The 26179-nt window shown below is 28.2% G+C and overlaps 2 protein-coding genes across 3 annotated transcripts; both read right to left on the reverse strand.

Annotated features, from left to right (window-relative positions):
* Positions 1–959: 959 nt before the first annotated feature.
* Positions 960–2582, reverse strand: LOC145183187 (acidic mammalian chitinase-like). Its single transcript, XM_080058520.2, has 4 exons — positions 2439–2582; positions 2104–2339; positions 1530–1892; positions 960–1351 (listed from the first exon to the last, which is right to left on the reverse strand). The coding sequence occupies exons 1-4, from the start codon at positions 2576–2578 to the stop codon at positions 1050–1052; spliced, it is 1041 nt and encodes a 346-aa protein (XP_079914646.2). The 5' UTR covers positions 2579–2582; the 3' UTR covers positions 960–1049.
* A 2563-nt stretch (positions 2583–5145) lies between these two features.
* Positions 5146–25892, reverse strand: LOC149877114 (E3 ubiquitin-protein ligase HECTD1-like). 2 transcript variants are annotated; one of them, XM_090074538.1, is made up of 39 exons: positions 25660–25892; positions 25282–25516; positions 22896–23123; positions 21266–21526; positions 20611–20881; positions 20084–20163; positions 19719–19817; positions 19316–19439; positions 17927–18246; positions 17615–17794; positions 16921–17413; positions 16610–16812; positions 16194–16334; positions 15922–16022; positions 15673–15790; positions 15343–15477; positions 15120–15262; positions 14885–15028; positions 14727–14807; positions 14423–14521; positions 14064–14239; positions 13537–13692; positions 10824–12522; positions 10562–10673; positions 10181–10337; positions 9692–9902; positions 9534–9600; positions 9217–9417; positions 8911–9082; positions 8640–8713; positions 8431–8558; positions 8206–8344; positions 7998–8057; positions 7698–7829; positions 6657–7219; positions 6482–6560; positions 6309–6402; positions 6017–6225; positions 5146–5518 (listed from the first exon to the last, which is right to left on the reverse strand). In XM_090074538.1, the coding sequence occupies exons 1-39, from the start codon at positions 25797–25799 to the stop codon at positions 5294–5296; spliced, it is 8250 nt and encodes a 2749-aa protein (XP_089930664.1). In that variant the 5' UTR covers positions 25800–25892; the 3' UTR covers positions 5146–5293. The 2 variants fall into 2 exon arrangements, with proteins under 2 accessions (XP_089930664.1, XP_089930663.1); XM_090074537.1 differs by having other exon boundaries at positions 8640–8716.
* Between the last annotated feature and the right edge of the window lie 287 nt (positions 25893–26179).

Consider the following 26179-nt stretch of genomic DNA (forward strand, 5'->3'; position numbering starts at 1 on the left):
TTTATTTTTTTAATTTCATTATCAATATAGAAAAAACTCTCAAGTCGTGTATTTGTTATTTTATGCACCACTGAAGGTGTAACGATGTGTACTGATTCATCATCGAATATAATTAAACCACCCACTTCTTTATTTAGTGGATTGTTTTCATTTGTTAATAAATTGATCAGCTCCAGCTTTTCAATATTTTATCAAATGAAAACAATGTTTGAACAAATCATTTAGATCTATGCTTTTAGCTCTACTTTTTGAAACTTTCTTAAATAGTGCTTTATACCGTGGTTCCGAATGAGCTGATGGTTCATTTAACAAATTAATTACCTCAGACTTTATTAGCTTTGAGTAGCCAGTTACACCGAAGCTTTTGTTTTACTTCGCAATTCTTTTAACTTCTGCATTTTTAATTATGTAGACATTATTTTTAGTAATATAAATTCTTATACTATTTTTAAATTTTCATTATTTGTTTGTAAGAATTTGTATAAAAAACTTGCTGCCTTTTCAACTCATCTCATATTGGCACAATTTCATTCCTTAATCTTGTGTTAACAGCCTTTTTACTTGCTAATAGCAAGTCAAGTCTTGTTGTACCATCTTTTGCATTATTTCTTTTTAGTACATAGGTACTTTTCATAATCTCCGAATAATTTTTATAATCTTCGTCTGTATATATTCTTTCATTTGGGTTTTTCATCATAAAAAATTCCCAAAAACCTTGAGTACCTTCGTACTCCTTATCACCTAATATAATATTATAATTGGAAAAACCAACTTTAGTGTTAATATTACCAATATCCAATATTACCACAATATCAAAAAAAATCTAACACATCATTGAATACTTTAAAACTGTTACTTTATTTTTACAAATTAACAGGTGTCTTCAGTTAAGATTTTATCATAGCATAAAAAATCGCTTGTTAGTTTTACAAAAACATGCTTAAAAACGTCTCATTACGATAAAATTACGTACAAACAATTTCCCATATATTTAATCAAACTTTTATAAAAAACTTTGATGCTTGAATTCGTAATAGTAATAACAGAAATTAACAAGCACACGCGCACACTGGACATATTCCTTTCGGACAATTGATAAAGCACCATATATCCATTCCAGGATATCCTTTCCAAAGTCCTACTGCATGGCATTTTCCATTATATATTGCCTTTGGTATCACAATACCCCCTGAAGATGTTTCTTCAGGATTTATTTTACCATTTGTTTTTGATTTACCTTCTAAAGCATCCTTTACAGCATTCAACAACGGATATCGTCCTTTACCGCATTGTTTACCGTTAAAATCATCCATATCTAACGACCAGAACATTGCTCCTGCCAAATTTTTACCTGAAAAAAAGAGAACATGCATTAAGACTTTACTTGAGAAGAAACTTTATTACTTAAGAAGAACCTACATTAAGAACTTCTTTGAGAACTCAAAATAAGATTATTGCAAGACGAAATGAGAAAATAAGACTTTTCAAGATGAGAAATTGAAATAATTCCAAGATGAATAATGGACTACCTTTAATCAATAGTGTGGCTTTTTTTGTCAAACTGTTCGCATCATCGTACGCCACCCACACAGTATTTTTGTAACCATAGGGAGCTCCTGCTTTGTTATCATGAACAACAGTCAATCCCATTGAGCAAATTTCGTAGTATGCTAATAGTCCTGCTTCTTTTGTGAACGATCCCTTTGGAGCCATATCATCTTTCTTCGATATATCGATGTCTGCAGAAAGGCCGTGGTCATCAGCATCCTCCAAATAGAAAGAGCGTCCGTAAGTTGCTAAACCCAAAGTGATTTTGTTTGGTGGAAAGCCTTTGCTAATCCAATGCTCAACTGCATAAGTAACGGTGTATTCTTTCCGTTTAGGAGACTTTCCTAAAACCAAAAGAAAAAAAAAGGTTTTTAATAAAGAGTTTTTATTTATCATATTTATTTACTCTTCGCTTTTTGCTTTACATTGTTTTAAGATTTTAAAAAGAACTATATTAATCAGCAAGCATATTTCATTGTACATTTACAATTAGTTTGGAGCAAATAGATTTGTATAAATTTTAAAATGGAATTTCATTTGAGTTTCAATATTTACCCCCATCATTGGTTAGTGCTGCGTGATGCCCTGTCACTTTATCCCAAGTACCATGTAGATCATAAGCCATAATGTGTAACAAATGAAGGTATTTAGCAAGCTCCTTAGCTTCATAACCCGCATCAACGACATCATAAGCCGCAGCAACAGCAGCTGTTAGTACCAAGGCAGGTTTTCCGCTTTCAGCCGCATCTTTTTCAAAGGCCGTTGCAAGCTCTTTCACAAGAACCGTAAACCTAAATAAGTAATTTTAAAAATATTTGGGTAATTAATTCTATATAATTAGAAAAAGTAATTTTGATTTGTGTTATCTCAATTGTAGTTAACATACTTACATTTCCTTGTCTTTTGCCGGTGAGTTACCTCTTCCACCCGGGAATTCCCAGTCCAGATCAAAACCATCAAAATTATTTTTTCGGAGCAACTTCACCACTGATTTAACGAATTTTATACGGTTTTGATTATTGTTGACCATGATGGAAAATGGCGAGGTCGCTTAAAAAATAAAATTTAGAACTATTTTCTGTAAAAGAAAACAGTTTTGTGCTCCTCAAGTTTCAAAAACATATGATTAAATAATTTACGTACAACCAGACTCGTGGCTCCATCCTCCAACAGCTAATAATATGATTAGTTTTGGGTTAACTTTTTTTAAGTCCATAATGCGAGCATACATTTTCTCGTCGTTCCATTCAAACATATCAAGCTTCTTTTCTAAAGTAGATTTTTATTTAAAACTTTGAGATAAGAATTGTAATACAAGAACAACGCAACACTTTTTTAAGTAAGGGGGCCACGTTATCGAATACTTGAAATGGTGAAAATTGTATGCACTGCAGTGGTTTAATTATTTTTGATTTTGATAATTTTAAAAAGCAGGTGAAAAACGATCAATTGCTACTGTAAACAAAATTTACTTTACTAAAAGTTACAGGCCCATGGCCTTCCAGGCCCTCACCCCCTAACTCCTTTGTGGACCCTGTAATAATGTAGAGACTACGTCATGCTATCAATCTCTTTAAAGCGCCGTTTAAAATAAAAGTTAATATAATAATTGTGCTAACCACTTTCTATTCGACTGAAAGCATAAATAATATGTGTACAAAGCGATACATCTATATCTTCTGGAAAAAATTTCATCGGTGACGGTCTGTATTGAGCCCAATTAGTGTAGTAACAAACCCTGACATAATCGCAGGTCGATAAGTACACGTTAAATACCCACAATACCAAGAAGAACTACACAAAAAAAGAGGAACATCAAGATTGTAAAGCAATAGTCAAAAAAATTCCCCAATTTATCAAAAATCAAATAACTAACCTTGTTCATTTTCTAAAGAATCTAATCTAATCCGAAAATTCAAAAACATTTAAAGAACTGTCCAGCTAATTATGGTTAATTTAATGTTATAAACTTGGGACAAAATTTTGACAGTAGCATTGTTGCTTAGCAACTTAATTCATTTTTACTTAAAATTTACCACAGGGAAATTCACAACGCATTTACAAACCAAGCCATGCTTTAAATATTACGGAATCTTGAAACCACTTTTAAGCAAAATAACTGCAAACGAGTTAAGTTACAATTAGTTATAAAAACTCACGAGAATTTTTATAAATAAACTATTGTGAGTGATACAGTTGGAAATAACTACGGAAGCGATGTTCTTTCAGGTACAGTATCAATAGGGAATGAAGGGTGATGCTCTAAAAACTGCCCCAGTAGTTATCTTCGTCAGTTATCGAAATCACTGTATTTATCTTTAAATTTTAATCAATTGAATCAGACATTTTCTAATTTAAACCCTTAAGACCCCAAAAAATTAAATCTAATTTTATTGAAATGGCAATAATTATAATGCTGAGCAATTGACCATAGATTGGTCTCATTTACTTTTTCGGTATTATTTTTAACTTGGAAAAGTTGAATTTAACAAAAAAGTTTAAAACTTCAACTACGAAATATGTAGGATTTAAATGTGTGCTATTTTTACTTGTATCAATTACAACAACGTTTTATTTCTCCACTGTGAAGTAATGAACACTGACGCAAATGCCATACAATTCACACAAATAATTTGTCGCATACATTTCCTGAAATTTGTATTACTTTACTGTGATTATTCTTAGCAACTTCAAAACATGAAACTTTTCCAAATCTACTATTCATGTCTAAAGATAAAAATTCATCTTTAAAGATTGGTCTTATAAATAAATGCTTTACATAAAAAAAAAACTACCAATTCTAAACTACTAACTCTGCGGCAATGAATTTGAAAACAATAAATTCTAATGGACACCATGTTTGATACACGTGCTTTGAATTCTTAAGTGCTACATTATTCAAGAACATTTTTCGAAATGAATATTTTACAAAAGTAAATGTTGACTTAATTGATGATTAAAATTTTTATGATGATCTTGTCTTCAAGTAAAATGGAGATAAAATTTTTGAGTCTAAAATATTTAAAAAATTTTAGATGCTGATTCAATCGAAGATGTCAGTAGTTATTGGTGTCTCTAGGATACCTCACCTTCATTTAAGGAGATAAGAGCAACGAGGCCTACTTCTGTTTTATTGGCTACTGAAGGTAACTATTTCACTAAATGTGATTTACTACATAAATCCATCCAGCTGCAAGATTATGTGTATTTTATATTATTCAACGTGCACACAACAGAAGATATTTATGTATTCTAACTTTTAAGGTTACTTCTTAGGTTGTTTTGTGGATATGGTTTCATTAAATAGTTTTTAAGAGGAATGGCTTCACCACCATAAAAAAAATTTACGCTTACACCTGATGGCTTTTTGGGTTCAGGAATATTCAAAATGTTTGGTTCAAAAACTATTTCCATACTAAAAATTCCAAATGCACCACCATTGCTGCTTCTACCAATATTAACAACTTTAATATTTGTTATTTAGAAAAAATTGCATCGCACTTCACTACCTAATAATATTCTTGAAGGTACTAAACATAATTCAAATATTTATCTTGAACTGTTCTGAATAAAGCTCGAAAACGAATAATCATCAAATAATAAAAATATGTTCAGTTTTGTTTTATCAAAAAACACAAAATATACAATAAGCGTCATACATAGTTAGTAATGGATTAGTAGTTACATTCTTCGAGAAAATTCGGACCAGGCGTACAAACTCGCTATTAATTGCTATTTTTTAAGCTCAGTTAAGATGAAAACCTTTCTCTTTGGTAGCAGCGAGGAGTCTTTCTTTTAATAATTGTTCTGAAGAATATTCTGGTAATTTTAAATAATGAACACAAGTATTTACAGAAGGAAAGCTACCATCGCCTTCATCTTCTTTTTTAACAACCGTCAACCGAGGATGAAGATTAGATATTCCTCCTGGAGGAAGTGAAGAGCAACCGGTAGCGAATTGTAAAAAATCCTGCAAAAAGAAAATTGATTTTACGTGGTATTTTAATTGAATAATAATTAATAGTAATAATAATGATAATTAATAGTAATAATAATAATAATTAATAAAAATAATAATGATAATTAATAATAATAATAATAATAATAATAATAATAATAATAATAATAATAATAATAATAATTATAATAATAATTATAATAATAATAATGATAATGATAATGATAATTAATAATAATAATAATAATAATAATAATAATAATAATAATAATAATAATAATAATAATAATAATAATAATAATAATAATAATAATAATAATGATAATTAATAATAATAATAATAATAATAATAATAATAATAATAATAATAATAATAAAAATAATAATAATAATAATAATAATAATAATAATAATAATAATAATAATAATAATAATAATTATAATAATAATAATAATAATGATAATAATAATAATAATAATAGAATGTAAACTAGTCTCATTTTTTTATACCTTACGTTCTTTTCCGTTCATGTCCAATAACACGTTTATAAAGCGCAAGAAACCAGGACTTTCCTTATGATACCCATATTTTGGTTCCGTAAAATTCATTAACTCCTCGCGCGTCCATTTAGGATTTTGCTCTCCACATAGCATCAATTGGAGTTCATTTGGTTTAAAAGTATGCAACTTTTCCATTGAAAACACTCTATTAAAACCAGCTAAAGACAAAATGTTAATGGTAAGTGAAGTGATGAACAAAACGTTAAAATATGGTTAAAAACTTTTAAATATGGTTAAAAACCTCTAAAAGCTTCAAGCTGCTGAGCAATCCCACGATGCATTGCCAAATCTATAAGTAATCTTATGTACTCCTCCGCATTTTCTTCAGTAACGGGCTATAAAGAATTAAACTATAAAGAATAAAAAAAGTAAACACCTTTAGATAAGGGACTGTTTTGAAAATTAGTATATTACCTCATTTGCACCACCTGGTTTTAGCTCTATAGAATGAAATCCATATACCGTAGAGGATGGAACATATTCAAATGTAAGGCTTAGGAAGAAAAAAGAATTGTTAAAAGAATTAAAAATCAAATGTTAAGTTGTTTTATGTAAACTTCATGAGTAAAACACAATAAATTATATTTACCCAAGATCATCAAGTTTACATTCGTGTCCATGCTCAGTAACAATCATTAGCTTTTCTAGCAACTCACTTTTTTGTGCACTAGTTAAATCTTTCTCGCTTAATATTGCATTTCGTTTTTTTATAAAGGTGCGAAGAACTTTTATAAAGCCACCCTTATCTGGATGGATTAGTTCAAAGTCATTTTCTGTGAGAACATCACTAAAATAGTGAGAGTCTAGCTTTTCAACATATTCAGTTTTTGTATCAAAAATATCATCAGAAGATTCATCAATACTTTGAAGACCATCAGTATATATGCTGTCACTTAAGTCAGATGCATTTGATAAGGTTCTGGACATATGGGAATATTTTCCTTTACCAGCACAAAGCATTTTAAAGAAAGGCTGAGAAAGAGGCAGATCCACAAGACGATTATCTTGCAAACATTTTGCAAGAAAAATTCCAAAAAATGCAAACAATTTGCATATCTCTTTCATTCTTTCAGAATTTTGAGGGTACGGGGCAGGGAACAAACCATGAGGATGTAAGCAATATCTATTAACTTCTACTAGCCTTTCCGAATCCTTAAAAATAAAGTTTTAAACCCCTAACTCAAAACACTTGAGAAAAAGAAAAAACAGCATCTAATAAACTGCAACAACAACAATTAATAATAATAATTGAAAATTAATGTAATAATAATAATAATAATAATAATAATAATAATAATAATAATAATAATAATAATAATAATAATAATAATAATAATAATAATAATAATTAATAATAATAATAATAATAATAATAATAATAATAATAATAATAATAATAATAATAATAATAATAATAATAATAATAATAATAATAATAATAATAATAATAATAATAATAATAATAATAAATGTTAACAACAACAACAACAACAACAACAACAACAACAACAACAACAACAACAACAACAACAACAACAACAACAATAGTAAAAATAATAACAATAATAACAATAAAAAGTAGTAATTCATACGACATAAACATAAATAAAACACAAATTTAATAACGTACATCTATATGCAAAGATAACTGATCTGTTGTCACCCAAAGTGATAGATCATTAAGTTGCATTGATAATGCAACCAGGGCATAAAATTCTAAACTTGGACCAAGGCCAGTGCCTTCTTCTCCTTCAAACTCAACCTAAAAAATTGGCTACATTCTCAAAAACAAATCAAACATTTTTAATTTCAATATAGAAAAGTCAATTGAAAAACAAGCACTTTACATTTAAAGAAATGACAGAAAGTTAATTTTCAAAAAAATACAGATCACAATTAAGATGTAAGTCAACCAAAATAATTAATTCACCTCTAAGATGGCTTTACGTTCTGCATGAAAGTCCATCAACTTAATAGCAGTTTCTAGGAGCTGAAAAGAATAATTTAATATTTGGATTAGAATTCAAGCATCCTTAAACTTGCCCTTAATATAATAGAAATGCAGTAAATCATCTAATCAAAAAAGTACCAATTAAAGACAAACATTTATTACACTATTCTTTACATAAAAATTATACCTTTTCTCCTCGTGGTACAGTTACACGCTCATGCTTTAACCTGCCAAGCCTAAATTCCTGTGTTTCAAGTCTACGAGTCGGATGTCCTCGTGACCTCTCAAGGGCAGCATCTTGCATATTCTGAAGCCACACGATAGATCTGTTTTTATAAAAATGGTTACACTTTAAAAAAATAAAATTCAAAGTTTGAAATAAAAAAAAATAGGTAAAAGACAGAGTTTCAACCTTGAACATCCAAATGCAGTTGCCCTAAAAAAGAGTTTTCTTGTTTCAAATGGAAACAACATTGGATAATTGATTACTAGATATTCGCACCATAGTGGAAAAGAACCTGTTGTTAAAGCAAGAGGATCCTACATGAAAGAAAAATGTTTGTAAAAATTTTTTCTAACCAAATCCTTATGATTACCAACAATAACTCAATTCATTTGAACCTGAATCTGTTGCATCAACTTGTTTGTGAGCTTTTTAGAAAGATAATTTTCAGCGATTGCATCATTACGCTCTTCTTCTGAAAGAGAAGATAATTCTTAAAACAGTTTTTTTAAAATCTTCATAAAAATATAAATATAAAATAAGACATAAAAACCAAAAAAAGATAAAAAACTTTGATTTAAAACTTAGTATTGTAACTAAATACTAAAGGATAATAACTTTTTAAGCAGCTAACTAGGTCAAGTAATAATAATAAATAATAAAACCTACCAGCATACTCCATCTCTTCAGACAATCGAAACATTGACTTGATAACATCAAGAACATGATGAATAGTAGCTATGTCTTCAAGTGATTTTTGACCAGACGGCTTGATTTTAATACTACTATCTTCTGTACCAGGATTCTCAAATTCTTCATAAAGCTTATTTTTGGCATAATCCTACAAATAATTAATAACGACATGGAGTATCAACTACAATTAGGTTGCTCTTGAATGTTACAATAATATCAAAAAACATTTATAAAAGACTAACTAATCATCTCTGATGACCAGCAAACTAACATTAAAACTACCTTATAAGCTGCATATAGTGCTGCACAGTTTCGTTGTCTTCGACAAATTCTTGTACTACCAACAAGTTTCCATTTTTTTAAGAATTCATGACAACCATTTTGTTGCAAATAATTAATGACATCACTTTTAGGCAGCTCCAAGCTACCAATATTCCCTTTTACATAATCAACTGTCCACTTTATATTTGAAGAATAAACACACTAGAATATTAATGGTTATATATGAAATAATCTAAATTAAATGTGCAACTTTAAGATATTGTTTTAATTAAACAAACTAATAATGTTGAAAGATAATAAGTTTTAAAAATAATTACTGAATCTCTTTCAATACTGTTGTCATCTGTTAAATTGCTTCCTAGATCCCTTGGTTTGTATATTATTCTATAAACAACAAAAACATAGTTATGTAAAGAAAAAAAAATTCTTTTTAAAAAATGTAGAAGAAAGGAAATGAATGTTAAAAGTAGCTGACGTGTATATTGGTTCCCACACTTTTCTTAATTTATCATTGATGTTTGATCCTGTAACTCCATGTAAGACTAATGTCTGTAAGTATGAAAACACTGTAGCATCTGGATTGTCAAGAGGAATTTCAATTTCTTGACCACTTGCACTGGATAAACCACGAAGAAACAGCCTGATGTCAGAACTTTCGTTCGCTAAAGATTTTCTACATTCATCCACTAAAAATAGAGAGAAAAAAAAGGTTTAAATTTTATATTTTCTTATTATTTCTTTCTCCTTTTAAAACCATCTTTAGATTGTTGCATAGCAAAATACAATTTCTGAACTCAGTTTAGCAAGGCTTGCCTAGGGGCTTAAAAAACAACATGCCTAGAGGCTTAAAAAGGTTTATAACTGAAGTTTTAGCCTTTTGTTTTTAAATATATATATTTTTCTAGTTAATTTTTCTAGTTAATTTTTCTAGTTAGTCTAAGAAAACATTAGCAGAAACTGTTACCATTATCAGGGATTTGAATATCTTGAGTTTGCTGAACATTGACTCGACCTGGGCGTGGGTCAAATGCAGGGACCAACGCATTATGATGACATTTTATAACAAGATCATTGTCCCACATTCTTCGTTGATGATCATAATGACGCTCTAATCGTCCACCCTTAAGAGTTGTAAAGAGAAAATCATAACAGACAATTAACTAAGTTTAGTTATAAATTACTGTAACATATTTAAACGATTGTAACATTTAAATGATTGTAACATATTCAAATCATTGACAGAAGTAAAATATAAATTCAGATTTTTGAATATTAGGAGATTTTTTTAGCAAATAATGATTTAGTAAATAGATGATTTAGTAAACAGATTTACTAAAAATCTCACATGCATTGGCTCATAGACTTCTTCTTGATCATCTTCATTTTCAATGTCATCCTCATCAAACTCTTCATCTTCATCTTCTTCATTATCATCATCCATCTCCATATCTTCAACACTGTACATAATAAATTATCAATATTACTTGAATTTTTTCAACATAAATAGCCACATCATAAGAAAAACTATTTCATTGAAGCTAATAACAAACTAATAAAATACAAATGTAAAAAACAAAAACATTTATACAAAAAGAACTAAAATTTACATGTCATTTTCATCTTGTTCATCCTTTTCTTTTTCTGCAACACTTGGTTCATTTTCCTTAATTGTTTTCTTTGGATTTATTTTTTCTGAATGGTCATGCAGCATTTCCTCTAAAGTACATAGATCTTCTCCTTTTTCTACCTCACTTGGCTTTTGTTTAGTTACAGATTTCAGCTGAATTTTATTTGTATTACATGATTCTAGATTCTGTTTAGAAACCTTTGGACTTACTTTTATCGACATGGCAGTTTTTTTATTTTCAAACTCTTTGACAATTTCATTAATCTTTTCTGATACTTTAATTGAACGCTGTTTTATTTCTTTGCTTCCATTTTCATCAGCATTTACTTGAGGTTCATCATTGACAGAAGTCTCTTCAACTAAATTTGAAACATTCGTATTGAGTTTTTCATTCTCAGAAGAAGTTTGAATGGTTAACTGAGCATATTGCTTTTCTTGTGAGTTCTTCATACCATCGTTGAGCAAATTTGTTATCCTTCTATTACCATCCTCATTTGTTGGCTCACTAGTAAGAAGCTGCAAAACAGATTTAATGTTTTCTTCAGACATTTCATCTACAAGGTATACATTTTTTTCATCACTACCAGAATCATCTTGGTGAGCGTTTTTATTAATAACTTCATTTATTTTTCTATCAGATATAATTTCCCTATCATGGATATTGTATTCATTGTTATGAACTTCAACAATATTTTCATTACTACCTTCTTTATCAACTTCTGCCTCTTCATCAACTTCTGCCTCTTCATCAACTTCTGCCTCCTCATCAGTCTCAGAATTAGCCTCATTTGCTTCAGCTAAAAGATCTAAGACACTTGAGTCTAAAGGGTGTTGATTATCATTTAAAAAATTATTCTCAGCAACTGAAAATGAGTCAGCACCACGTTCAGTACCAAATACATCCGCCATATCTCCAGCAGTTTTAGAAGCATCACTTAACCTCATTGAATCCAAAACATTTGACATGGATGCTGTCATCTTTTGTATTTGTGTGAGGCATTCATTAGAAACTGAGTTAATTTCTTGCTTTTGAATAATATCTGTCCAATGTTGAACTGTTGCTGATTTCACCACAGAATTATCAAGATTTTCTACAATTGATTCAGATATGTTCCCATTTGGTGGTGTGTTTGGAGAAGGAGTATTTCCACCAGTATCTGGTAATGAGTTTTCCCTTGAACCTTCAGCTGTAGGTGTAGGTTGGCCTTTTGATAAATATAAGTTACTTCGGAAGGGTTTTGTGGCAGTCTTAAGCTGATCAACACGCAAGCAGGCAGCTTCTACTAATGCATTGGCAACAACATCAGAAGAAGATGAATCAAGTAGATCTTCTACAGCCATTAAAAACTGTAAATTTGCTATATCCAAGCGGGACCCTATCTGTACTTGTTGCTGATCTTCATTTCTGTTAGATGTACTTTTAGATTGCAAAATGTCTTTTTTTCCTGCTAATTGATTGTCACTTGAAGAACGCTTCCCAAATGACATCACCACCTGACGCAAAGCACTATCCAAAGTTGTTTGTCGATATTTATTACTTTCATTTTTATGTCTTTTTTCTGCTTCCAACATGGCAACTTGAACATTTGGGTCAGAGATATCTACAACTTTGACATTTAAGTTATTCTCAATATTAGTTTTTGATGTGAAATTTTCAGCCCAAGAAACATCAACCCAATCTAAAAAGTATATTTATTTACAGTTGACTACTAACATTTACACATTGAAGATTACGCAGTGAAAAATGTTAAGCTGTAAAATTAAGCAGTAAAAGTATTAAGTATTACGTTATTTACAAATATTTACAAAAAATATTAAAGTATTAATATTTTTTGTAAATATTTGTTAATAATGTAGATTTTTGTCATCCTTTGCCAACATTTAGAAAAATAACAGACAGGAATTCATGTCTCCCATCTTCAAATTGTTAAGCACCAGCATTTTGTTTTTCAGGTAATAGCTAATAATAATGAATAAAGTAGCAACTTCTATATTAGTCATTTGAAATTAATCTAATTTATAACAATTTATATATTTAGATATACAAAGTTATAAGATTTGAGATAATAATGAATAAAGTAGTAACTTCTATATTAGTCATTTGAAATTAATCTAATTTATAATTATTTATATATTTAGATATACAAAGTTATAAGATTAGAGAAAAAAATTTGTGTTACCTTACATGCCTTCATTTCAACCCTTCAAGACATTGCAAAAATTTGAAGAAAATTGCTATGCAATTAATTTACTAACTTTTTTTTACAAGAATAACAAATTATGCATGCATATAAGCTTAAGTCAAACTACAAAATTTTGTTGTTTTAAACACATGAAGTTTTCTATTTAATTAAATTTCAGAAAACTTGATTTATCTTATTTGTTATTATTTGCTATCAACAAAAAAAAACATACAAACACCAATACTGAAACAGAAAACAATAAAAAATATAAATAAACTTTTCCTAGTTTTCTTTTTGAGTAAAGATATAAGCTAATCAACATAAAGTGCTGACTTAAAGAAAAATGAATACAGAAATAATTTTATCAGTTCAATAATAAATAGGCTTTTGATTAATGCAAAAAAATATAGTTTTTTTCTATAAATTTGTTTTTCAATAAGATACTGAACCTACTATACTTTTACAAAACGAACTTTTGCTAAAAATAAATACAAATTATAAAAAACTTACCAGTATCATTTTTGTTTGCTTTAGATTTAAAACAGGAACGTTCCCTTAGTGATTTCCAATCAGAACTTTCCTTATTACTAAGAGCCATATTCCGTAGGATTTGTGTACGGTAAACAGATCGATGTCGCTTTTGATTAACGCTTTCATGAGATAAACCTAAATAAAAAAACAATAAACACCAATGTTATTAGATGTTTATCAATATTTATGGTTTAAAACTTACTACCTTTTAAGAAATCTAATAAATATAAAAATGAAGACTTATAGACAGGATTTTTTTAAAGTTTAAAAGTTGAACAGGTATTGAAAAAATTTTAAAAAAAAACAAGCAACACAAATTCTGAAGATGCTGAAAATCACAACAGCAATTTAAAAAACTTACTGATAAATTATATTTAAGATTAAAACAAAAACAGCAAGAAAAAACTTTAGTATCAACTGATCAACATAAAAATTTAGATAAATTTCTCTTCTATAAAGTGAAAAACAAGGTAAATCAACTTGAAAACTAAATGACAGGTACATGCCTTGTAATTTATCCAACACTCCTGTAACTTTGCCATAGATTTCAAATCCAGAAACTGATAAGTAGTGTGTTTGCCCACTTGCATTAGGCCCATTTTGTTGCAAACGGAAAAGATGCCAGCCTTCCATTTCATTAGATACTGATTCTGGTAACTGAAGATGCCAAGTAGCAGTAGAACTGGAAAGTATGAGAAACATTTGTATTTTTAAAGTATAAGGAAAAAAAAGGAAAATTTAAAAAAGTTAGAAATTTCTTTAAATAGAATATCAAATTTTTATTAAAAATTGTTTCAAGTTTTTTAAAAATAAACTCCTAGATTTAATACTTTTCAAATTTTTAGTATAAATGAAAAAAATATACCCTGGTTCTTTTAGGCTTTCATCATTTTCATGCACTTTGAAAGTCAACCAGTCAACACCATCCTTCGAGGCTTGAAATAACCAATTACGAAGAGCAGACCTACATAATTATGCAATCAATAAACTATTAAAAATGTAGAAGAAAACTTTTTATCAATATATCTTATACAACAGAGCTTGATTTCAAATATTGACTATAGAATTTTAAACTCCATCCACAATCCAAATTTATTATTTTAAGTCACCATAAAAACTTTTAAAAATATTTAAAATAGCTAGCTAGTTCAGCTCAAAGCATTAAGTACCTTCCATATCCTCGAGCATGGCGCAAAGTATATGCTGTTGGGATAACATAAACTCCAAGTTCAATAGAAAACCATGCTGACCTATTATAAAAATTAAAAATTAGTAAAAAAAATTTTTATATAATAAAAGGTCACAAATAAAGGAATATGATAAGTACTTGTCATCATTTGTATGGCAGTTGACTGGTGTGGACTCTCTACCAATTATCTCTTCTAGATGACCATATGGGAGATCTTTGCCTTCTGATGAGTTGATTAATACAATGTTATGAGATCCTGGATTGACCCAATCTTTCACTGACCTACAAAGTTAGGGAAATTTATTTTAATCATTTTTTTAAATTTCTACTGAAATAAATTCTCTCAATCAAATAAACAGAATAAGCATCATACTTTCCATTTGTTCCTAACCAAAAAATAATTCCATTTTCATCAAAATCACTCTCATATTCAAAGACAATAGGTGAAGGGTTTTCTTTAAACTGCTTAACAAATGAAAAGGACTGCCTTTCAAAGTCAAACCACTGTTTTGCAACCTATTACAGAATGATTAATTCAAGTAGTAGGGAATATAAACATAAAATATTATGACAAGCTACAAATAATGATTTTATACCATTTTTGTCAGAAACTTCTCCACTTCTTTCACAGTTGTTAGTGGTTCCATTTTGATATATCTCCCTGATTTATCAATCAAATTTATTGACTGGCTTCCACAATCAAGTTTAAATCGAAGTCGTCGTAATAAAATCTAGCAAGATATAAAGAAAATCATTTTCACAAAATATATTTAAAAAACTCTTTACTTATAAACCCTCTTATTATGAAAATGCAAATGTTTCTTTTTGTAATGATAGTATTAATTAGGACCAAAAAAGACCAAAAATGATATAAAACACTATTTATACAGCTATAGAGTGAGAAAAAAGACCAGATAACTACTCACCTGCAAACCTGAACCACCACCAATGCTTTCATATGTTATTACAGGCAGCTTTTCAGAGGACTCCAATACCATAATTAGCTTCTGAACAAAGATCACAGCAGGGCTAACCAAACTTGTTCTAAAAGGTTTTAAGAATGAATACCATAAAACAATCAACAGTTAAAATTATAAAACACAAATTGCATTTTAAAATTTCACAAGAGAAGCAACTCTTTGGTAAATCTAAGCAAAACCAATATATATCTTTACCTGTCTCTATCCTTTAAAACAGCAGGAAAATCAAAGAAATTTTTTTTAAAAGTATCAACCACACTTGGATTTTCTTTTAAAAATGTAGATGAAGAAAAAGCCTATAGAAAATATTTTTTGAACTAAAAAATGGTTTGAATATCTCTAAGACCAGAAAATGTGTAAAACTAAAAAACAAAAAAAAAACAAATAACACCAACAACAACAACAACAAAAAGATAGCTATTTCTTTTACAAGCTTCAATTTTAGTCAAGTGTAAGAAATTACAAACCTTATTTAAGCAATTATTTAGAGCAGTGACTAAGCCACTAGTTTGAATCTCGTAAGCTGAAAGCATGGGTTCTTCCTGAAGTAATATGGAGAGCTCTTGCAAGGATTTTTGAAGCATCTCTTTGTAATTATCATTTGAATCCTTAAAGACACAGAAAAAACATTTAAAATAAATTTTTAAAAGTTAGTTTTTCTTAAATAACTTTTTCTTTATATATATATATATATATATATATATATATATATATATATATATATATATATATATATATATATATATATATATATATATATATATATATATATATATATAATTATATAAATCTGTTTTACCTAATTCCTTTAAGAAACTATAATAATTAAATGCTTCTAAATATCAATCAGTCCATAAAAAAAGAGCATCTTTTTCAGACTTACTTCATTTAACAATAAAGATTTGTTTAGATTCTTGCTGATCTTATGGAGTGTTGCTATTGAACCATGTGGTGTCATATCAGCATTTTTGAAGTATTTGCAGTAGATATTATGAGCCATTAGTGCCAATTTCATGCGAACTTGATCTTTTTTAGACTGAAACTTTTTTCCAGATTTATTACTCCATGAATAAGCAAAATCAGGACCTAAAAGTAAGCTACTACAAAACACCACAAATTTACTGATAAAATAAATTTAAAACTTGTGAAAATTTTGTTAAACCTAAATGAAAACATATAATAAAAATTTAATACCCAATGATGTTTCAGCAGTAAAAGTATGTTTTGTTCCACGATTAGACTCAAACAAAAATCCTGGAAGTTCTTCTTTTAAAATAGTAGTTTGCTGACCATCAGTATTTACAATACTTAACTGATTTTCCAGCTGACAACTTAATGCCCAGTTTCCAACTGTTATAGTTGACCCTCCTACAGAAGAAAGTATCGGCTGGCTAACAACTGTTGATGGTATAGCACTTCTAACTCTTTGCAATTTATCTAAAAATTCAGTTCTACTTTCTGAAGTGCTGGAGCCAACTTCCGGACTACCACTGGAATACATTGTTGCGAGCTTATTATCAAGAACAAAACGAAACCACCCATTACTACCGTTAGATAACTCTATTGCACAAAAATCACTCCATAAATAAAGACAATCACGACCTCTGGCTATGCACCATTCATGCCAGTGATATGCATGACTATGTAGTAGCTTAACTGCATCTTCAAGTGGAATAGTAGGTTCAACCTTTAAAGAGAAAACTTCTAATAGTAGACATGTATTCAAAAGACAAACATTAAAAAATAAAATGATCACTTTAAATTAACTTTCAAATAATATTTTTCTAGATCAAAACATTAATACCACACTTTCATCTTTTTTACATGTTCTGATTATGTTTTGTTCTCATAAAAAAAACTCTAAATAAAATAAAGTATTTATACATACCATTTTGGACACATTTGCATCAATTAACTGCTCTTGATTTTGATGATCTACTTCGCTTGCCATTTCAGTTATTTTTTGCAACACTCCAAGCCTCACAAAATGAATAAGAAATATTCCTTCCCCTTTGCTCATCATATCTTGAACACAGTGAAAAGCAGTAAAGTGTCCTTCATCATCTCCCTTTAAATAACATTAAATAAAAAAATATCAACAAAAAAAGAAGAGATAAAGAAACTTAATTTAAATGATTTAAATTGGATAAAACAATGATCAAGGGAAAAATAGAGATCAAAAAAAGTTTTCTAGAATTACTTCTGTAGCGAGTGCTGTTGCTACTACATCAGCTAATTGAGCAGCTACACTTCCTGAGGCTAACTCTGCCATTAAAGATGCAGGAATAAAATTAATCATCTTTTTTAATTCTGACAATGTGGCTTTTTTTATTGATATTACTAGAGAATTCTGATAAGTTGAAGCAAACACAGGAACCAATCGCTTCATATAAACAGGAACCATTTCTGGATCACCTTTTAACTTATCATCTTTTTCTGAAGTCTCAACTACTGATATTTTTTCTTCATTAGAATCTTTAGTTTTGTTTTGGATACTATTTGATGATTCTATCCACTCACCTTGAAATAAAAATGTTAAATCCATTTAAATATCTAAATGTCTAGAAGATATTACACATATAAGTACTTATACTTGGTTGTAAAAGATTTTTTGTAAATTTGAAATAATATTTAACACATGTTTCTTGTACTTCTTTTTGTTTTTTGTAATTTATCATTTTTTACTGTTTTTACATTATGCTTTAACTTGCTTCTTAAAACCAAATAATTACATAATTAACACTAGAACTACCAAGCCAGTCAAAATGACTGGTTTCAATTTTCAAGCAAGAAAATTACCCATTACAAATAAACATTTTTTTACAACAACTGCATGACTTTTCTAGATATTTGATAGTAATAAATTTTGTAAATTGTTTTTTTTTTAATATGCATTCCTATTACAATTATTTAGTGCTATACCTATTTATACCGGCACCAGTCAAATGACTGCTGCCTCAAAGTCTAGACTATATCAAAGATGGGTCTATATCAAAGTTATAGACATAAAAGTGAACATAAAGACAAAACAATTTTACGATTTCTTTTCTACCTACTGATTTTCTTTACATAAACACTTCTCATTTATTCGTTGATGTTCATTCGATGTGCATCTTCGATGTGGAACTTTGTGCAATTTTGTGAAAAATTTTTGTTTTTCAGTTTATATTACTGTTTTGTGGATTAAAACTTCATTTTATCTGTGAGATAAGAAAAATATACAGTTTTCTATCGGTTATTAGTTGTCTCCTTAGAGTTCTCCCCATTTTCATGATTAATTTTTATTTTAGTATCAATTCCAGCCAATGGATATTCCAAATAATATTGCGAAATTATTAGAAAAAAAAATGATATTCCAAATTAATGATATTTTATTTTAAAAAGTTGATGATATAATAATTTTTATAGAGACAATCCATAAAAAAAATGTTTAGCAAAATCAATTACTTGGTACTTGTCAACCAGTCATTTTGACTGGTTTTGGTAAAAGTAGGTATAAATTTTTGCCCGTAGTTCTAGTGTTAAGGTAGATCAACAGTTAAATTTAGGAAACAAATTTTTTTAAGAGATGTTATTATAAACTACACACCAGGAGTTTGAAGTATTTTCACAACTTCCTTATGACCTTCATCACTTCTTTCACGGGCTTTATCCAAAGGAGTCTTTCCATCTTCATCACGCAGTTCAGGATTAGCACCATAATGAAGAAGAACCTGTATCCAAAGAGTTTATAAGACAAGATATATAAAATACCAAAGCTATACACATGAACATTGAAATGTTTTGAGCTTTTAACATTAAAGAACTTCCATCCTTCAATTTGTTTGATTAGTAAAGGGGATTAGCATATGAAATGTGATGTAAGATTTATTAAAAGTATTATGGAACAAATGAAATAAATTAAGATTACAACCAATTATATGCAACAACTATGCTAATAAATGAAATGTAAAGTGTTGCATATAAAGTCATTTTTTGTAGAACTAATGTACCTTGGCTACTGCAGGTCTTCCAAAACAGGCAGCATAATGTAATGAAGATGATCTTTGACCACGATTTACATCAGATCCCTTCTCACAAAGATACTCTACCTATCAAAACAAAAACTCATGTACCAACTACAATGTTAAAAACCAAATACCAACTAATTTAACAAATAATTGCTCAACTATTTTATAAAAAGTTAAAAAACTTTAACATTTGTTTTTGAACTTTGTTAACATAATTTTATATATTATCAAAACTTAATAAATACTATTTTACACATTACTAATATATTAACATAATCATTAGAATTTTTGAAACTTTTTTTTAAAAATCTATATTTTAAAAATTAACAAATAAAGATTACTGTTACCATTTGCAAGGTTCCAAAAGCAGATGCCCAGTTAAGTAAGGTCTGCCCAACATCATCCATGAAATTTACATCAAATGAATCTTGATAATTAAAAAATATATATATATTTATTTTTGAAAGTAAATTTTACCAACATTTAAATATAAAAAATTATATTATTAGTAGAAAATAATACTATAAACTATTAATGTAAAAGATTGTTAGCAAATAAAGCATTTGTATTAAAGGAGTCACTAAAGAATTTATTGCATATTTTCTTTAAATTATATAGAAGCTTGTTTTACTTTTGTTTTGTTTTGTTTTTTAAACAATTTTTATAAGTTCTTGTAACTTTTGAAAGTTATGTAGAATTCTTTTGAGCTCAAACTCAAATTAATTCTTAATCTAAGTTCACTTAACTTAGGGAAATAATATTTTAAAATGGAAAATATTTTTTTTCTTACAACTTCTAAATAGATAATATTATAAAAATATTTAAGCTAAAATAACAATAATAACTTAAGAATGAGAAAAGAAGTCTTATTTACTGGATTCCACAGCTTCAATAAGAGCATCAGTATCTTTGCTGCGTATACAATCAATCAAGTGGCGATGAGATTTTTCACCAGCTGTATCATTTTTTCTTGAACTAGATAATTGACTTCGAGTCGTAGTGGGATAGGACTTGGGTAGAGCATCTCTGCCTTCAAAGAGGAGAATCAGAAGAAAATCTACAAGTCTCATTATATCAAGTACACAACGCTCATCTCCTTTCATTGCAGTTTCAATTGCTTCAAGTAGATTTGATCGTAACAAATCCTGAAAAAGAAAGTTTGCCACCAATTAAAATTTGCTAATTTCTCTTTTTTTTTCAACAAATAAAGAAGTGTAAATTTATGATCATTTTACCTCTAAAAATTGAAATAAAAAGGTATCAAAAATCTTTTTTAAATTAAAGTTAATAGTATGTAAAAATATTTCATTAAAATTTTATTTAAAAAGCTTTTTTTTTTTTTTTTCCTTCTTTAAAAAAAAACAAAACAAAAAAAACAACAACTAATCTTTCAGCATTCTCAAGAATGAAAACCCATCCAAACATTCTCATGGAAGTATATAGGAAATCATCCTATTTGAACCTCTGAAAGTACACTTAATAAACTAAATGATTGAAGATCAAAAATCAAAAATAGAATAATTACATACATGAGTTACACCAGGTGAGCCACGGCAGAGCATCAACAGAACACTGACTATTATTGAAACATTTCCAGAGCTATTCCGCAACTCTGATATGCCAGTATTGAGATTATTGGATGAATTTGAACTACAAGAAGCTGCAGCACTTATTAGCTTTTTAAGCAGTTCTTCAGTAAGTCCATGCTTGGCTAGAGGTGCTGGGTCAACACCACGTCTAATAAAACGATCAGTGACACATGCAAAGCATTTTAGTGATGAATCAGCAACCTAAACCAAACATAGTTTACTTATTGATGTAAATCTTTAAAAACAGGTCAAACAACACTTCAAAATTTCATGCAGAGGCTTACATCAAAAATGCTTGATGAATTGTAAGCCTCTGCGTCTTGAAATAAATTTTTTAACAAGAAATAACAAGGCTCAGTCTTGTCATTTTTTCTAGGACTGAACGGTTTTTTTCTTTATTGAAATATTCAAGATATTTTCAAAAAAATCTTGAAAAATTGAAAATAAAAAGAAAGTTTTCTTGATATTTCTTAAACAAATCAAGAAAAGAATAAAAAAAGTCTTGAAATTAATCTAGAAATAATTTTTTTTGCAAATGCTGATGCTTAATGCTTAGTATGAATATAAACATGTCAGACCATAAACTTTTGCTGTTTTAAAGGTACAAAGAGTTAAATTTTAACAAATTTTAGTTAACTTGATTTATTGAAAAAAAAATTAATACAGAAATTTGGAATTTGCTCATTATTATCTTTATTGATGGAAAAACCAAACACTTAAGCTTAATGGATTTAGTAAACTTAAAAAATTTAAACCATCACCAAATATTTAAAAATAAATTTTTTTAACATGGTGGAAGTTACGTGTTTAGCAAGAAAAGAAAACATTTTTTAAAAAGTATGAACCTAACCTGATTTCAAAACAACTATAGAAAACACAAATGATTTAAACTGCTGCTGAACTTTAGGGGACACTTGTAGAATAGAGCTCATAAAACAGCATATCTTGGTGAATTATGAATTGCCTAAATATTGTTTGTTTAAGTAATTCACAATCCACTAAAACTAGTTATTGTAAAACTGATTGCTTTGTCCAAAGATTTCTTCCTTTGAGGATTTTTGTAAAACCTTTTTGCAAATCGCCAAGCATCTCTTTTTTGGTCCTAAGAGTGTTAAGATTGCAAAAGGCAAAAGATATAATATTAAATAAAAACAAACAAACTGAGACCTTGAAAGGATTTGCAAAAAAATTCACTTCCTGACAAATTGAGTAATAAAACCAGAAAAGCATAGCATGAAACATGATATTTTTAATAATCACAAAAAGTATTTATTTGTAATACACTACTAAGTGTACATTGTAAAAACTTACTGCCTCCCATGTCCAGAATAAAAAATTATTAAACTTTTTTAGTTGCATTTTTTTTTCACAATACAATTTTTAGCCAAGAAGAAGAAAAAAACTAAATTATTAAAGTCTAAATCAGGCGAGTTACTAAGGTCTGACTGTTTAATACTAAGTCTGGAAGAACCAGGTCAAATTTATCAAAACTGATAAACTAATACAAAATATAACTATTCTTTTATTAAAGTAAATGTTATAAATAAAATATATATAAAAATAAGCATACATAGTTGTCATCGTGATGCAGCAGTTTGGATAATGAGTCCATGCATGATTCTAGAGTTTCATCAGTTGTTTCCATTTTTCCACACAGCCGTGCTACAACTGACATAGCAGAATGAAGTGTGTCTTTATGGATCTGAGTGCTGTACTCACGAATAAATGTCAGCATGCTGCTCAAACCACCAGCCTCATAAATGGCACCAGCTTCTCTTGTACACATTAGTTCCAGTACCTAAAACACCACATTTCAAGTGCATCTTATAAAATATTTTAAAATATTTAAATAGGTACAACACTAAAATGAAAATAGACATAAATGCTAAAAAAGAGAATTTCAAAAGTGTAAAATGCTAGAAAATATATAAACATATATAGAGAAAAAAAATCACTTTGCTTGAACTGGCATATGGAATATCTTGCATAGTGCAGGATTGTTTTTCTCTGAAAACTCTCTGCTCTATACTAGTAAAAAGCTCTGATTCAACCAATAGCACATTATAAAATATTTGGGATGGCTTTTATATTATAAACTATTTCCATCTAAATATTGACTATTGACAAAAAATATAATACCTTCTGTTAATTGTAAAAATATTTAATAATTGAAAATTGTAACCTTGATGTTATAAATGTCAGAATAAAAAAAACTCAAAGCAGTAAAATTTTAGAATAGAATAAAAGAATATTTTAAATTGTATTTAAAACAATTTTGAGAACATTTTTACTAAATTTTATTTGTGTTTTAAAAATGTAAGAACCAAAAATTTACAAAAAAATTTTGGATAACTTAAAAATACAAACAAATTTGTTGCTTAAAGGCCAAAACGAATTGCTTTAGAAAAATGATTATTATTTTTTTAATGATTTTGTTGTTACATAAATTTTTTACCATTCATAGCTTCAATCCATGTAAATTCAATTGATCATGAACTAATTTTTTTTTTAACTTTTTCATTTCTTTCATATTTAAAATGAACATAATTTTTAGAAAATTTTTGAAATTTTGAAACTTTTTGTCAAGGTCATACAATCATCATTCAAGGACCAATAAAATATACTTAAATAATACAAATATGCCATTTTGCTGGATTTAAACATAAAGTTTAAAAGAATGAATTTAAACCCATGTTTTGAATCTGGATATTTGACTTTAATGATAAATAAAAAAGCACTCTAACATTTTGCGTTATGTTTTGATTTGGCATTAAATGTTAAACTACTAAGTTTTAAGCATCAAATAAACTAGCATTTAATTTAGAAAAAATGTTTCTGATGGAATGCCAAAAGTCAATGGATGGTTTAAAAAAACAAAAAACTTTATGTTTAGTCTTAAGTTTTTTAATTAATTATTGTTAACTCTAGTTTTTAAACTGTTGAGACAACCCCAAAACATTTCCTATGCAGTACAGAAACATATTTAAAGAAAGCTTAATGCATGAGATCCTGATTTTATTACAAGTATAAAGATTTTCCAACAAGACAATATGCCCCACAATTTGCCTAAATTTATTACAAAAAGTATATCTATATATTTATAAATATTTTAAAAAATATATCTAAATATGTTTTTTAGCAAAAATATAAAACTTCCATAGAATTCAATGCTTTCTCCATAAGACTTAAAATTCAAAAAGTAAGTTTATCACCTGAGAGGAAATGGCACTGAAAATACAATAAAGTAAACAAAATGAATATTTTTGAAGAGCAAAAGAAATGTTTGCTATTGTCAATATGACTGAATAATATTCTCACCTTACTTGAACCCCAGTAACAAAATCTCATTAACTAATCAAACTAATAATCTACCTAATGAAATATCAAAAAATAATAAAAAAATTATGAAGGAATAGTCTATTTTTAAAAATGCACAGTGTTTCCATTATGCATTCAGCACTATATAGCTGAAAAAAATTACATTAATAAGTGTAACATTTAATTACAAAACCAGTCATACTGTGTTTTATGAATTGGATTAAAAAGCCTTTCAAAAGTGCGAATAGTCATTTTCAGCAAAAAGCTTTGGATAAAATGTTAAATATTATCTTATAATAAAATATTGCTAAATATATTAAAATGTATATTTTAGTATATTTAGCAATATTTTATTATAACTTCTCTGCATATTTGTAAAGCTTTTCTGTTAACTAAAAAAAAAAAAAAGTTGAATCAAAAAAACTTTTGGTCCTCTTCTAGCATTCAGTAATTTGTCTTTTGAAATAGTTTTACAGAAAAAACTGCCTTCTAGGAATAGGCAAATAAAATAAAAGACAAACATTTTATAACTATAAGACAACAAGAAGAGAAAGACAAGCATTTTATAACTATAAGATAACAAGTAGAGAAAGACAAGCATTTTATAACTATAGGAAAACAAGTAGAGAAAGACTAACTTTAACGCATTGTTCAGCAAGATCTTTACTTGTCCGAGAAGATATGTCTACCAAAACAAGTCTTGCACATAATGCTTTTACAGCTCCATCCACTGTAACAATGCGTCGAGAACATTCAGCAGATACATCAAGATAATATGTTATTGCTCGAGCAGTTACTTCTAAAATACTATCAGGTGAAGTATCATCCATGAAAATATGGCATAGTGCAGGTAAAAATGAACGAGGAGGGCAACTAAATAAAAAGAAAACAGTTTAGCCCTAATAAATAATAAAAACTGCACACACACACACACACACAACACACACACACACACACACACACACACACACATAATCAAAACTACCTTTTAAGACAAAATTAATATTTAAAACTACCTTTCAAAACATCGATCAACATTATCAGACATTAACAGCAGCATACAAAGTTGTTCCAGAGCAATTATTTGCATATCCCGCTCATCACCACTTCCTGTGGATAGCCACTCCAATAATATCTCAGGATCAATCTCTGACATTTCAACCAGTTGATTAAAACATTTAATATTCTTTTGTTATTTGTACTTCAATAGTTGTAAAGTTTTCTGATTACTAAGAAAATAAGAAACAAACTAAGTACTTTTGAAAAAATGTCAATAGATATAAATATCAAATAAGAATAAAATATTGATATAAATATTAGATTATTATAATCATTAGAATATTTATCAGGAATAGGCAAATAAAATAAAAGTAAAAGTAAAAAACAGACTGATACACGCTAATTAGAGTTCATGTCTCAAAACACTGAAATGAGTAGATATACAATCTACACAAAATGACTGAAAAAAGTAGTTTCATCTCCTGAAATGCTGATTATTTATAAAAAAAAGTTTTTTTTCAATATTAAAAAACTTCG

This window comes from Hydra viridissima, unplaced genomic scaffold (genome assembly GCF_058129835.1).
Source record: "Hydra viridissima isolate aposymbiotic clone 2 unplaced genomic scaffold, HvirCarnegie_v1 scaffold_17, whole genome shotgun sequence".
Taxonomy (NCBI): domain Eukaryota; kingdom Metazoa; phylum Cnidaria; class Hydrozoa; order Anthoathecata; family Hydridae; genus Hydra; species Hydra viridissima.